Consider the following 16,340-nt stretch of genomic DNA (forward strand, 5'->3'; position numbering starts at 1 on the left):
AAGGCAAGTAAACCATATACAATGAAACACAAAATAAATATATTGCTTTACAACATTTGAAATAATTTAAAAGCTAGGATGCCAGGCAACTAAACTTGAAATGAGGTTTGACATTGTACTTTTCTGCCAATTCTTTGAATTTCTACTACCAAGGCTTCTTTTAAATGCACGCCAATATGCAACCCCAGTGTTTAAGTCCCATACAAACGACTAGATGATTTTCCTTGCCAGCCCCCCCCCACCTCACCACCACTGACAAGGAAAAACCAATCTGTAAAATCTCAAAGGCAAGAATCGAAACCAGGATCTTCTGGTTGTGAGCCAGCGCCTTACTCATGGCTCCCAAGACATATGTTCACTTCAACCAAGTAGGGCTAACAATCGATACCTATTTTGAATATCGATATCGGCAACCATTTCGGCAATATCGGTATCGTAAAATTTGAAGTTGAAAGAAATAACTGGTTGTATGCTAATAATGCATTCAAATGTGTTATTGATGAAATAAAAAAAGAAACTATGATCCTCAAACTATGTTTTCTTAATGTTTGTTTCGTTGACAGCTTATCTTATATTAGTATTATGAACAAAATAGTAATCGCAGCTTTGCGCTCGCCATCAATTGCTGTTAACGATTTTCCTCTGCCGCTTATAACAATAAATACATTTCTATTAAAATTGAGTTATTTCCCCTGAACACTTAATTAATTATTCATTGTCGTTGTAAATGACCCAAAAAATTACCGGTGCGGTGGATGTACTTCGCTTAGTGTGTGTGTTTTTAGTTTTAGCGTGTTTTGAATGCTATCAAAAACTGAATATTGATATTTTTCCGTAGTCGCCGACGATTATCGGCTATATCGATATTTTTCGCCAGCCCTACAACCAAGTCATCTGGACAGTCCATCAGAGTGGTTGTATTTGGAAATATTTAGCCTATAGGCCGTACACAATGTACTTGACCTTAACCAAGAGCGACAACTCAAAAAGGATTAATCAGTACGGCGAGCGAAGCAAGGTAGATATATCATATATCAAAAATATCATACCCTCACTGTATCATCATGTTAATCCTCATAAATACACATTTATAACTGGTGAAATGTGCACAGTAAAAGCAAGCTTCAAAATAGTGAGCCAAGCAAGTAAACCATATAGCAGAAAAATGGATTCAAACTACACAACTCCACAAAAGTATAATTTAACATACGCCTACAATAGTAAGACATCTGAGAAATCCATCAAGGCAGTAATAACTTTAGCTTTCATAATGTTCAAAACATTTTTTCAATTTTCGACCTCTATCAAGGCATCGACCTAATAAACACCTACACCAAGTTTGAACATTCTAGCTCAATTAGGAGAGTTATTTTGAAAGGCGGTGGAGGGGGGGGAAGGAGACAAAAAAACAAAAATAGACAAAAGACTGCATAAATTGAATTACTTTATGCCCCCAAGCCATTTGATTTTGATTACGGAAAGTAATAGTGTTGAAAATCGGATCGAAATTTGTGATCCGAATACTTTTGTTGGCTATCCGAATACTATTCGGATAATTTGGAGACGTGAAATTCTTGAACACAATTACATCAAAAGTTCATATACCGGTACTCATAATTTCTTACTTGCAGGGCTCGACACTGCCGGCGGCCATGGCCTTCGAATTTTAGAATTTGGCCGCAGATTCGTGGCCGATTTTTAACTGTCCACGGCCATGTATGGTCGCCGATTAGTGCTGGGTATCGAGAGTTATTTTTACTATCGATAATCGGTATCGAAACAATCTTATTTTCACGATTGTAATGAAGAATGGATTACGTGTTTTAAAGTCAAACCATACGATGTTTTTGTTCGTCTAATAATAAACTGTCTCATATTACGTATAAATTGTTTAAATAATGTAGCCTTGGTTCCAAATGACGAAATACCATTGATAGGCCTATGTATGTGCAGGAACCAAAATAAAATGAGCACGAGTCGATTCAAAACATTGCGTACGTGAGCGCGACAAATACCAACATGGTGAACAAATCGTTGTTGATTCGTGTGCAAAAACTAAAGAAAATGTAATAGCCTAAAGAGCTTGTTATCACGAATTCTTAAATTGTTTATTATTATTAAAAAAATACAGCCTTGATTCCGAAAGAAATACAAACGTTTTTGTCATCCATCATTGCTATGTCATTTATAATGAGCAGACGAATTCTGAAAGGGGAAAAACTCTGAATTATTTACACATCCGGGTATCTCCAATTTAACGAATTCCATGATATGGCGATTATTGTTTCAAACTAAAGTATTGTTTAAATGTGGGTGAATTTATTTTAACATTTTTTTTAAAAAGCTAAATTGAGATTGAGACTTTGAAGTAAATATAAAGTGACCGATGTAGGCTTTTGTATTATATATATACGAAGGATTAAGTCACAGAAAACGTCGAGTCGACTCCTACGCACGCACGAAAAATAGACGAAGAGAACGATAACGGTACTCGATAGTGCTTTTTGGCATATCTTATCGATACTCTTGATATTTTACCCAGCTCTACTGATGATATATAGCAATACTTTCAACTCTCAATATGGCTACATGCCGATTTTTTAAATATTTTTTAGAATAAAAAAATTGTACTAAAAACGGTACGATAAGAATTTTCTCCCTTAACTCAATAACTGTAAGGATGCATTATTTTTGTAAAAGTAATAAAAATATTGAACGTGATGTGATAGGCAGGTCTGTAACAACATTTTGACTGAGAAACAAGATCTACAATAAACAGATTTACATATGATCAACATATTAAAACCTTCTAAATAAGCTGATAATATACTCATGACATAAAAATTGGCCTTGGATTTTCAATTTTTGGCCTTGGATCAAGGTTGCACTTTGGCCTATCGTAGGCCAAAGTTGGCCTTCGATCGAAAAAACGAATTTCGAGCCCTGCTTACTTGTTTCAATGTTTATGAGTGTCTGTATGCCGAGTATGAAATCGTACTTTCGATTTGCAAATTGTTTGAGCCGCGAAGAAAAAAACGTGCCTACCTTTAGCCGTAATTATTAAGATTATCCATGACATCGGTCTGACATCCCAAAAAATCAATGAGGTGAAGGAATTTGTATAGTATAATTACTCCTGTTATCCGCACCCTCCCACTTATCATTTTGCTCAATCAACACGAAAGAAAAAAGTAAAATAAAACCAAGTGCCATTTATTTTGGCAAGGTCGTTTGCCTCATTCTGATAATCTACTACTATTGAACCAATCAGTGAGTGGGAATATACGTGACCTAGGTCGTTATGAATAAATTTCATTGTGGGAAGTCAAAACACGGTCTAAACTTGTATGCCGTAAACTAGCGCAGGGAATGAATGAATATTTTTTTTATTTAGACTACTGTTTTTCGTTGCACTGCATTAATAATTTTATCAGTTACTATCACTAAATAATACGCATAATGTTGACAATTATGCTCATAGAGCTGTGTACGTGATCAATTGCATTGGGGAAAATTTCAAAGTGATCAGACGTAAAAATGGCTAAATAAAGAGCATACGGAATGTCAGAATATATTGTAACGAATAGTAAACGAATAGTAAAATGATTCGGATAACCCCTACTTTGTATCCGTTAACGAATATCCGAATAGTAGTTTCAACACTAGAAAGTAACATATCGGAAATCATAGAGACTGAATGGGTCTTGCCTTAATGGAAAAAAAAACTTTGTAAGGATTGATCAGTACGGCGAGCGAAGCAAGGTAGATATATCATATATCAAAAATATCATACCCTCACTGTATCATCATGTTAATCCTCATAAATACACATTTATAACTGGTGAAATGTGTTTTATTTTTTCTTAAACTGTGAAAGTTGGTAATAAAGCAGGGCAGGGGAATAAAGCCGGTAATAAAGCTGGGCAGGGGAATAAAGCCAGGCAATGGAATAAAGCCAGACAATGGAATAAACAGAAATAACCCAGTCAATCCTCTGCGACATACCTGGCTTTTTGGGCATGGGTCGTCTAACAACATATTGTCTAACGTCATCATCTTTGCTAAGGTTGAACAGTTTTCTGATTTTACTGGCTCTTTTAGGACCTAATCTACGTGGGATGGTAGTGTCGGTTAAACCAGGAATTTCTTGTTCTCCTAAAAAACAATAATCACATAACATATAAATAATGAAATTAATATAGTTATAAAATCTTGTCAAAACAATACAGAAACTAAAAGTTCATATATTCTTTGTCAATATTTGTGCATTTCTGGGAGAGAATTTGCCCAGAACAGAAACTTATCTTTCTTTAGAAGTAGGCATAGGCTTACAGGACACTGATATATTTTAAGGCCGTGTTGAATTGATTCCTTGTTTCTCCTCGCCCGCGCGCTTAGGTCGAGGACCCCGAAAATCATGCGCTTACGTTTTTAACACAAAAAAAAAATATTCAAAAAATTACGTTAATAACATCTAAATAAAATTCTACCAAACATCAGAAGTCAATTCTCGTTGTTTATTCCTCGTTACGAACTAAATAAGTGCAGGGGGCCGCACTACACGCAAAACAAAAATCTACAAGATAAACCTGCGGACAAGACAGAAAATAGGCATTGCACCGAATAAACAAATATCAAATCAAGTGAATGGATCCGGTTGATAATACACATGTAGGGGCCCGCATACTATGGAATAAGTTACACTGTATATGATTGGATGAATTCCGCAAAATAGCGCGTGGAGCAGTCATTTCGGCTAATGAGAAAGCATATTATAAACTGTAAGACAGTCGCTAATATTCAACCGCGAACCTGAATAATCAATTTTTTCATTGGCTAAAAGTATAACACGTCATTATTATTCAAGTATTACCCAATCATATCTTGTGTAATAAATAACACACGTGTTACAAAATGGTGAGCTATGTCGGGACATAGGTAAATTCGCGTACCGGTCGGCCTAATTTATTGATGTTCATGGAAATAATAGTGGTCCTGTACGTTCGTTCCTGGAGTTTAACCAACGAACGAACGGGACCACTATTATTTCCTTGAAAATCAATAAATAAATTAGCCCGACCGGTACGCGAATTTACTTATCTCGACTCGACTTTGGTGGGTATTCCCAGCACTTTCACGTTCGATGATATTATCGAAACCATCTATAACTCAACAAGCGAATCAAATTTCGTCTAACTGGAATGTTTCCATTGTATTGTAACACAAGAATACGGAAAATTTATATCGAAATATGGTTATTTCATTTTTTAAAAAGTTAAACAAAGAAGCCACTTGTTACCAAATTTTAGTTTGTTATTAAATTTATTTAATTAAATATTATCTGTGTTTTTATTCTAACCAATAATATAACTAGATTATTTATAATATTATTAAAAATGGTACACAACCCTCAGACTATATTATATAGGTATTATGCCAGACCACTTTGTGTTTTGAAACCCACTTTGTGTTGTGTTTACCGCACTACCGCACATGATTGCCAGAGTGGTGGCAGGAGAAACAAGGAATCAATTCAAACTGAAAAATCCAAACAAGATTGATAGCAGGAAAGGATCTTATAGTGATGCGCAAATTGAGCATATCTATCTATGGAAACCAAATTTAAGAAAACATTTATGATGTTCTCTTTGCCTGGACAGTGATCAAAATTCTTACCTTTCTTAATAATAATCAAAGAGAGTACGCTAAGACTGTTGTCGACAATACAACCATGTACTGACTTTCTTTTTCTCTCTCCTGTTCGTCGTGGACGATAACAGGACATACCCTTTTGGAGGAAAAGTCGTACACGTCCAGTGGTCAGAACACCTTGTTTCATAGGGAAACCCTGTTTATCATTTCCACCAGTTATTCTGAATACGTAACCCTGAAATAAGGATTTAAGTCACATACAAAACTCTGCATAAGTCGGATCCGAGTTAGGCAAAGATCCAAGTTAGCCGAAGACCAAAATTCAATCTTAGCTCGATTAGAAATAAACTGCAAGAGCCGGATAATAATTGATTCAAATGCATATTTCAAGCTTTTGTTCGTATGTACGAGGAGATAACTTCTGTTTTGTCGCCATCTTCGAAAAATGTCCTAAAATTTCCCGGAAAGTATCTCGTACAGCAGACAGCTAGTTTCAAATTTTTTCCGGGAAAATTCTATTATTGTGTCGCGTCAAATAGGCCGATTTGAGTCAAAATGATAGAGGAAAGTATTTTGGGGCTCTGTGCATGGAATACCTGCATTTTAGACCATCGGGACGAAACTAAGGGTGAAATGATTACTGCCGATCCGACATAGACAAAGAAAAAAAGCTGGAATTAGATCAAATGGATCGAACATTTTGATCTGAGTTGAGCAAAGATCCGACTTATGCCCAGAAATTTAATATGAAAAACGTGCAGTATCAAAGGGTACAAACAATCTTATCCGAGTTGAGCCAAAATCTGACTTATATGAATCCGACTTATGCGAGGTTTACAGTAATTCATTTTCTTGGTACAATACATTTAATACAAACAAGCCAATAGTGAGGCCAATGTCGCCTGCCGAAATCCCAAAATAAATAGATGACACATTAATTAATAGCACATTTATTTAGTTCAAAAGTATCAAGAAATCAAACTGATTATCAACTATACACTACACTAAGTTTCAAAGTAGAATTTTTATGATTAGTTAATTTAGTTGAAAACCAAAGTAGAATTCTTGTGAAACGAAGGTCTGACTTCGGTCGCGGAAAAAAGTATCCACTAATACCCCGAGAAATATGTTACTGTCCAACCTTGATCTTGCCAAACAACTGTTCCTGGATTACGAGTCCTTGCATCAATCATGACGTTTCGCATTGCAATTTCGTCTTCGTATGATGTAGCATATTATCAATATTGGGACATGATAATTATATTGCGATAATTTTGGTTATCACGATATACTATTTTTTTGTTATTTTTAAATAAGTCTGATGTGATAAAAATCGTCAATGATTTTATCACGATATACTGAAAAACCGGTATATCGCCAAACCCTACTTTCTATCAGTATCAAAGTTATCTTGTCCCAAAGCATTGACCAATGAAATTGCTTAGCTCTGCTTAGCTTCAGCTTGAAATGTTACACGGAACAGAAAATGCTCATTATCGAATTTAGTCAAAGTATTGATGTGATAAAACTATACACCAACTGTCCTCACTCTCACTAAATTAGAACTAAAGTTATCATGTCCCAAAGCATCAACCAATCAAATTGCTCATCTCTGCTTACCCTAAGCAGAAAATTCTCATCTTCTAACTCCATCGAAGCATTCACCTAATCAACATCTATGCCAAGTGAACGTTCTAGCTCATTAGAATGAGAGTTATTGTGTTCCAAAGTCTCGACCAATCAAAGTGCTTATCGCTCTGCTTACCCCCGAGCAGAAAATGCTCATTATCGAACTTAGTCAAGGTATTGATGTGATAAAACTATACACCAAGTGTCCTCATTCTCACTTAATTAGAACTAAAGTTATCGTGTCCCAAAGCACCAACCAATAAAACTGCTTACCCTAAGCAGAAAATTCTCATCTTCGAACTCCATCAAGGCATTCACCTAATAAACACCTACGCCAAGTGTGAACATTCTAGCTCAATTAGAATGAGAGTTACTGTGTTCCAAAGTCTCAACCAACCAAATTGCTTATTGCTCTGCTTACTTTGAGCAGAAAATGCTCATTATAAAACTTAGTCAAGGTATTGATGTAGTGGAACTATACACCAAATTTCATCACTCTCAATTAGAACTAAATTTATCATGTTTCAAAGCATCAACCAATCAAATTGCTTATCTCTGCTTACCCTAAACAGAAAATGTTCATCTTCGAAATCCATCAAAGCATTGGCCTAATAAACACCCACACCATGTTTGAACATTCTAGCTCAATGAGAAGTAGAGTTATAGTGTCAAAAAAAAGTGTGACGGACAGACAGACGAACGGACCCATTTTAATAGTCCCCTGCTTTCTTCGAAAGGCGGAGGACAAAATTTACATATGTTCATGAGAGTGAAGTGATTTTCCATTTTAAGGTGAGGGGAAAAACCTCCCCTTGGTCAACATTCAGGTGCCAGCGACGCAACTCAAAAATCAATGACTGGCGGTATACATGGACTTTGTTTATTTCATCAGCCATGACTAGCCAAACTGGTCAAATCTTATTTTAGCATTCCAGCCACCTTGGAACCATTGGAGCGCGCGTTTCTGCTGCGTGAAGTATAGTTACCACCAAAAGATCAAATCTGGATCACGTCACGATTGACCATTTAATTAATAACTAATAATAACTAATAATAATTAATAACTAACTAATAATATTCTTACGCGAGGTTTTTAAAAACAAAAAGCTGTTGCTAATTTGAGCCAGTAATGAATTAAAACTTGTTTGAACAGTTCACATGTGTTTCCTTTATATAGTGACATGTATTACAGATTGTTAGTGTTACATAAAACTTTTCGTGGTAAAGTTTTCCTCGCGACGGAGGTCTGATAATTCAAATCATCTATTTGAATAATTATCTATGGTTTATTAGCCTTTACACATACCACACTCCATACAATAGAAAAATTTGTATGCACTTAAAACCTCAAAATTAAGTTTGAAATTACACACGAATAGCCTGAATATGTTCGGATAGTGCAGAGGGATAGTCGAATACTAAAATATGTCCAGAGTTTCAACACTAAAGTTGCTACAAATGAAAGTTCACAATACTTGGCATATTTCAATTTAAATTATGTACCTTCCACTCATCACCAAGGGAATCTGCTGGTACATCTGTTGATATTCTCTTCTCAAAGAATGGTCGAAGTTTCTTTTCTTCGTCAATTTCAAATAGTTTTTGGCATCCCGTTGCCGGGTTAGCTACATTGAGCTGAAATAAGAATAAAAGAAATTTAAAGTTTAGGGTTATACAACAGATATTGGTAAAAAAAAGCAAGAATGATCTGATCAATTAATCACTGCCATCATATAGAACTAAATGAAATGCGATTTAACGTCCTACTGTTCTGCTCCGGCTGGTTATAGAACTAATATAAAAGCGGCAAAGCAAGATATAACTGTCTAATTTTTCTTACACTGGAGATAACCAGAGTGTTCACTATACATACAATATGGCTCTTTCAAGTAGGGGTTTCAGGTCAAAGTTTTAAATGACAGAAAAAAATTTTTTAAAAATATTTCATGATAATATACATAAAATGCTACCCAAAATTTTTTATTCCATCAAAATATTCTAATTAGATCCAAAGTTATGGAATCTTAAAATCCGAGATCGACGTCAATAATGTAATTAAAATGATCTATACCAGTCAATGCGTGCCATGGCACCAAAATAAGTGCTTTTCAGTCATATCTGAGTGACGTCATACACTGTATTTTCCCTTCAGAATTGATTTCTACGGCTGTAATTGTCGTAGCTCGGAGTATCACGGATCGTAACAATCACAAAAATGTTATCTATTGTTTGATTGGTTCTATGTTGAAATCCCATGGAAACTAAGGTGCAGGTTCCCCAATGAAGTGAGCCGTAGCAATGAAAAATCCCTGACCGTGCTCTATACCAGTCAATGCATGGCATGGCACCAAAATAAGTGCTTTTCAGTCATATTATCTGAGTGACGTCATACACGGTATTTTCCCTTCAGAATTGATTTCTACAGCTGTAATTGTCGTAGCTCGGAGTATCACGCATCGTAACAATCACAAAAATTTTATCTATTGTTTGATTGGTTCTATGTTGAAATCCCACGAAAACTAAGGTGCAGGTTCACCAATGAAGAGAGCCGTAGCAATGAAAAATCCCTGACCGTGTGACGTCAGAGCGTCATTTTCTCGCGAGCGTCTTCTGTACATCAGCGGTAATTTTGTTTACATTTCGATAATTTTTTAGTCTGAATCTTTTCAGATATTAAGATTGACATCAAACTATTACAATACAATTGCTAGCAGTACATTTAAATAAGATAGGTTGCCAGGCAACGAAACATACGCCCACAGCAGCTAAATCGTCCGGGCAGTCAACAAGTGTTGTCGCATATTTTTACTTCTTTCAGTAATAAAACATTTATAATACACTAAAATCTGATTAAGAGTAACAACTCATGAAGTAATTATCAGAAAATCATTAGAATTTGTTTGGTTTTTATATAGTTCTGCCCCATGTTAATGTTTAGTATACAAAACTTTTAATATCTTGGATTTAGCTGTTCAAGTCATAAAAATTCATTGAAAATCAATATTCTTGTTCGTCTCAAGCTCTTAAAACTCTGTGTATCAATCTGAAGTCAACTCCGGCAGTAATTATCGGAAATCGCTGAAAACCAATAGGCTTCTTCGTTTCATGACCTTAAACACTGTGTATAAATTTAAAGTCAATCGGATATTAACTTTGGCCTTTAGAGCGTCCACAAGATTTTTTTAAGTGATCAAGGGCCATAACTCTGGCAGTAATTATCGAAAATCGCTGAAATTGAATAGACTTCTTCGTCTCATGACCTTAAACAGTGTGTATAAATTTAAAGTCAATCGGATATTAACTTAAGCCTCTAGAGCGTCCACAAGCAATTGTGGACGGATGGACGGGGGTGACGAAAATATACGACCACATTTCAATGTGGGCGTATAAAAATAGTAATTCAAAATCGTAGATTGAAGTGGGCTATATTTCAGCCGCTGGCTGTCAGATTTCACGCTAAAGTCACGTGACCGGAAACCCCTATTTCAAGACTTTGTCATGGACTGCTTCCTGAAGTCTCTAGTCAATGTTCTTTCAACAAGAGCTTTATGTTTGGAATGGACAATGTCCATTTTGCTATTCTAGCCACTGCCGGTGTCAAAGACGCTAGAATAATTACACAGAAAAATGTTGATCCCGGACAATAAATGATTACAAGGATATCAGAATTATAATTATCTGGCAATAGATCTTGCCCTTATATAACAACAAACAAATAGGCTGAGATTATAGGTTAGTAGACTGGCTAAATCATCTGAAGTAGGCCTACGACGAGTACGGACACTAACTAAGTAGTACGGGCGGCTACCGACACTTGTAGCACGATTGATGAGCAAAATGTACCTCGATTTGCACCACTCTTATTTCATTTAACCAGTTTTCATTAGTTTTATTGATGGAATTAAAAATTTCTCTGTGTCATTTTACTGACGCAATTACGATCCACGAACTTCGAAGAAAACGACTCAACTCAACCTTCTGTCGACACACGCTTCCAAAGGAGGATCAAGTCGACAATCCGATCAATCAATACCATATTATGGTTTCCAGGTTGATATGGGGGCATTTGCAATGTAAAATGATCATTTGTCTATATATCTTTATCGATATTTTCATTATTGTTGTATTACATAGGGTGTATTTCAAGGATTTATTGTACCTTCATATTGCCAGGTATGACCAGTTGGTTGGTCTAACGGTAAAAGGACCAGAGAAGGAAACGGAAGTAGAATCTCTTATAAAATGCAAAATGAAAAATACATGATGATACTTCTATTTGGCGAAAATTCTTGCGTATTTTGTACTGAATATGTATGATAATATATTAGAATTCTTTCTAACCTAAAAAATAAATGTGAAATGTTTATTTTATATATAAAATATGAATTGTTGTTTGATTAAGCGCATTTAGCTTTGAGGTTAATTTTAAAGATGGAGGCGGGAAGCGTAAAAACAAAAATATCAAAGGTAATATTTTGTTCAATATTTATGGTGATTTATTTCTGTCGCCTTAAAAATGCACACTATATATGAACACGAGAGTTTGGAGTATACAAAAAACACAAAAATAGTTTTACTGATAACCCTAGCTGTTGGAAATCACTACGACATTTACTGTAGTCAAGTTTTCTTCAACTTCAATTTCAAAACAACCAAATGGAAACGTTGATTGATTATTAATTATTGTAATTTAATTCAATTTCGCAACACCCAACTGCAATTAAGCACATAATCCTACGTCTGGCACAAATCTAGTTCAGCTCTGAATGTAGGTCTCATTACACTCCTTGTCGAAACAGAATCGGCCCCCAGGCAATTTTACTGGTCAACTTTTTACTACTCTAACTAAACGGTCATGTGTCAGTCTCTGTAAACACATAAACAATGTAAAGGAACATTTTAGTGAGAAAATAAGACCTTGCTTACCTTGCTAGAGTCAATATGTGCAATAAAACGTGCTGTTAAAAATATGTCCCCTTCTGCTAAACGACTTGACAGAAGCTGCATTGAAATCTAAATATAGGGTAACCCACAAATTTACATAACTGGGCCATATATAATAATATATACTGAGCGCCATGGAAAACGCATCACTTTTTTTTCCCAAATATTTTAGTTTTGTATGTATAATATTATGCAGTACTATGAACTATTGTTTCACATAATGCTCCCAAACGCAAAAAATATCGGCCCGTGTGCAAAAAAAAAAATTGCACGAGATGCACATGAAAAACCCAATATTTACGTGCAGCATCGTGTGTGAGCCCTTTAAAAGCATGTTTTCAACTTAATGTGCAGTACATGAACTGTGAAACGTCAATCTGTCGTAATTTGTTGTTGGACTTACTGAAAATCAACGGAATGAAGCCATGGGAATGTCCCGGGTTGGCATGCTTACACGTGCTATTGCCAGACACTTCAATTGTCATCAGTCCACTATTGTAAGGTTGGTGGAACGTGTCGAGTTACTGGATCAACACGTGACCGTCAACGTCCTGGTCCACAATACGTTACAACCCAGGCTTAAGACCGCTACATCCGGGTCACTCATCTGCGTGACAGATTCCGCCCAGCGACTCGAACAGGTGCAGCAGTCGTCGGAAGACAAGGACCAGTAAGGCCGTGTTGAATTGATTCCTTGTTTCTCCTCGCCCGCGCGCTTAGGTCGAGGACCCCGAAAATCGTGCGCTTACGTTTCTAACACAAAAAAAAATATTCAAAAAATTACGTTAATAACATCTAAATAAAATTCTACCAAACATCAGAAGTCAATTCTCGTTGTTTATGCCTTGTTACGAACTAAATAAGTAAGTGCAGGGGGACCGCACTACACGCAAAACAAAAATCTACAAGATAAACCTGCGGACAAGACAGAAAATAAGCATAATTGCACCGAATAAACAAATATCAAATCAAGTGAATGGATCCGGTTGATAATACACATGTAGGGGCCCGCATACTATGGAATAAGTTACACTGTATTTGATTGGATGAATTACGCAAAATGGCGCGTGTGGCAGTCATTTCGGCTAATGAGAAAGCATATTATAAACTGTAAGACAGTCGCTAATATTCAACCGCGAATTATTTGATTGGATGAATTACGCAAAATGGCGCGTGTAGCAGTCATTTCGGCTAATGAGAAAGCATATTATAAACTGTAAGACAGTCGCTAATATTCAACCGCGAACCTGAATACTCAATTTTTTCATTGGCTAAAATTATAACACGTCATTATTATTCAAGTATTACCCAATCATATCTTGTGTAATAAATAACGCACGCCTTACAAAATGGTCAGCTATGCCCGGACATGGGTAAATTCGCGTACCGGTCGGCCTAATTTATTGATGTTCAAGAAAATAAGTGGTCCCGTTCGTTCGTTTCTAGAGTTTAACGAACGAACGAACGGGACCACTATTTATTTCCTTGAACATCAATAAATTAGGCCGACCGGTACGCAAATATCTTATCTCGACTCGACTTTGGTGGGTATTCCCAATCCCAGAACTTTCACGTTCGATGATATTGTCGAAACCATCTATGACTCAACAACCGAATCAAATTTCGTCTAACTGGAATGTTTCCATTGTATTGTAACACAAGAATACAGAAAATTTATAGCAAAATATGGTTATTTCATTTTTTAAAAAGTTAAACAAAGAAGACACTTGTTACCAAATTTTAGTTTGTTATTAAATTTATTCAATTAAATATTATCTGTGATTTTATTCTAACCAATAATATAACTAGATTATTTATAATATTAAAAATGGTACAGAACCCTCAGACTATATAGGTATTATGCCAGACCACTTTGTGTTTTGAAACCCACTTTGTGTTGTGTTTACCGCACTACCGCACATGATTGCCAGAGTGGTGGCAGGAGAAACAAGGAATCAATTCAACACGGCCTAAGTGCCAACACCGTAAGACGTCATCTAAGAGAAGTAGGACTCCGTGCACGACGACCGTATGTTGGAGCTATCCACAGGGATCATCACCGTCAGCGGCGTTTGATATGGGCTCAAGGACACCAGCCATGGCGAAGAGTAGACTGGCAAAGTGTGCTCTTCAGTGATGAGAGTCGCTTTCATCTTTATCACGCTGATGGCAGTCAACGTGTGTGGAGACGTCTTGGGGAACGTCTTGCAGACTGCTGCATCTTCGAAACGAATCGATGGGGTGGGGGAAGTGTAATGGTATGGGGAGGCTTCACATTTCATCACCAGACTGCCCTACACATTTGCAGGGGTCGCGTTAATGCTGTAGCCTACCGTGATGATGGCCCGTGGAGGACACACGTGCTACTGACATCTGTGTCATACTTTTGGTTTTGACCCCTCTGACTTTGTACCCTTTATTACAGATTATACATCCATAAGTGCACAAATGTGTTGTTATTGATGTGTTACCATTTGAATATTGTTCACAATAAGAAGCAAAATAAATAAGATATGTTTACAGGATCATTTTGTTATACGAAAAACTAAGTGATGCGTTTTCCATGGCGCTCAGTATATGACGAAACGAAATTTAGGTAAGCTGGGGGGAAAAATTCGAATCTTTCAAAAGTTGAGAATCTGCAGTCATTTATTGCTTTGCCCAATTACAATCAATTTTTTTTCAAAATTTCGTTCAGTCTTATATGGCCGAGTTACGTAAATTTGTGCGGGCTGCAATGATACGCTAACCTCACGATACAATATGTATCACGGTATGAACCTCACTATATGATACATATCATGGTATTTTTTCTGTCCAAGTTTAGTTAAAAAATAAAAACAAGTACATCATTTTTAATGGTGACATGTCACTTTAGCTACGGCTTTTCCATCACTGGCATTTTAAATCCAACAATAAATATTTGAAAAACCAAAAACTTCCCCATGACTTCAAATCCAAGCTGATCACCCAAAATAAGCGAAACCGATGATATTGATCTAAGTATAGTGGCAAATGGCTAGTGCTCAGAAGAGGATCTGTAAGTGTCTGTAAGTAACAAATGAAATGAAATGAGGGTTTAACATCCTACTGTTCTGCTCCTAACCTGGGCTAATGAAGAGGGGCATATGCCATACAGTGTGCTATGAGGGAAATTTTGCCCGGGCAGCGGCGCTAGGCTGACCTTAAAAATATCTTTGTTTCACCAAACCCGACCCACAATCGAGGAGAAGGGTCGGTAGGTCGGGGTTTTTTTCAGATTTTTTTTTTTTAAGAGCTAATTTGACAGCTTGATAATTTTCCGGGTGCAAACATTCGTCTTCTTTTATTGGCAAACAAATCAATGACATCGGGATTTTTCTTGATGCACGACTCGCACACAAATTGCGACAAACTCACGTTTGAAACTCCCTCAACACGTTTTTAACGATCGTGCGGGTTGTGCCTTTATTTTTCTCGAAAACGGATATTGAAAATATCGTCGTCATGTTTAAAACGACGCCCCACAGACATAGTGTCAGAATCATTTCGTGGGAATGGACGTGCTTTCGTCTGCAACCATTTTGTTGAGAAGCGACACCTATGACGCTTTCGTCTTGATCAACCAGTTTCAATAATGAATCAAACCATAGCCATAGTAAAGGGAAATAACTCTCGTGATATATTTCAGGTTGACACACAAAATAAAATAAGAAGATCGCGGAAAAGTGCAATAAAATAATTTAAGTCGGGGGTGGTTTTAGTTAGTCGGTCGCGTTAGGCGAAACAAAGATATTTTTAAGGTCAGCCCTACGGCCTACTCTTATATCGAATTCTTTTACGTGCACGCCAATGTGTACACGGGACCTCAGTTTTACGTCCCATCCAAATGACTAGACAGCTGTCCTCCTTCCTGCATCACTGACAAGGTTGAACCACGCCGCAAAATCTGAATGAACTTTCTCGGCCAATGCAGGGATCGAACACCTGACCTCCAGGCTAGCGAGCCAGTGTCTTACCCACTTAGCCATGTGATCCACCCGTAAGTATGTGGTTCGCTGCAAGCCATCATTCTTCCTTGTCACGTGAACTACAAGCGGACATACATGTAACTGTGCATGATAGTTGAATATCGG

General features: G+C 36.7%; 2 protein-coding genes across 4 annotated transcripts in view; one reads left to right on the forward strand and one right to left on the reverse strand.

Annotated features, from left to right (window-relative positions):
• Nucleotides 1–2,660: 2,660 nt before the first annotated feature.
• On the reverse strand, nt 2,661–11,535 carry LOC126817853 (40S ribosomal protein S6). Its single transcript, XM_056100205.1, has 5 exons — nt 11,441–11,535; nt 8,785–8,916; nt 5,677–5,887; nt 3,983–4,155; nt 2,661–2,672 (listed from the first exon to the last, which is right to left on the reverse strand). Exons 1-5 carry the CDS (start codon nt 11,444–11,446, stop codon nt 2,661–2,663), a joined length of 534 nt encoding a protein of 177 aa, XP_055956180.1. The 5' UTR covers nt 11,447–11,535.
• A 170-nt stretch (nt 11,536–11,705) lies between these two features.
• LOC126818084 (TP53-binding protein 1) overlaps nt 11,706–16,340 on the forward strand; it is a 42,545-nt gene continuing 37,910 nt past the window's right edge. For all 3 annotated transcript variants that reach the window (XM_050545262.2, XM_050545263.2, XM_050545264.2), the window contains exon 1: nt 11,706–11,748. The gene's annotated coding sequence lies outside the window, so the exon portion shown is untranslated. The remainder of the gene's footprint in view (nt 11,749–16,340) is intronic.

The sequence above is a fragment of the Patella vulgata genome, chromosome 4 (assembly GCF_932274485.2).
Source record: "Patella vulgata chromosome 4, xgPatVulg1.2, whole genome shotgun sequence".
Taxonomy (NCBI): domain Eukaryota; kingdom Metazoa; phylum Mollusca; class Gastropoda; family Patellidae; genus Patella; species Patella vulgata.

Bases quoted from the DNA above. Each gene is read 5' to 3' on its own strand.
- LOC126817853 (XM_056100205.1), bottom strand. The intron at 5,888-8,784 runs GTACATAATTTA...TCCTTATTTCAG, and splicing joins CCCTTGGTGATGAGTGGAAG to GGTTACGTATTCAGAATAAC. The intron at 4,156-5,676 runs GTAAGAATTTTG...ATTGTTTTTTAG, and splicing joins TTTGATTATTATTAAGAAAG to GAGAACAAGAAATTCCTGGT.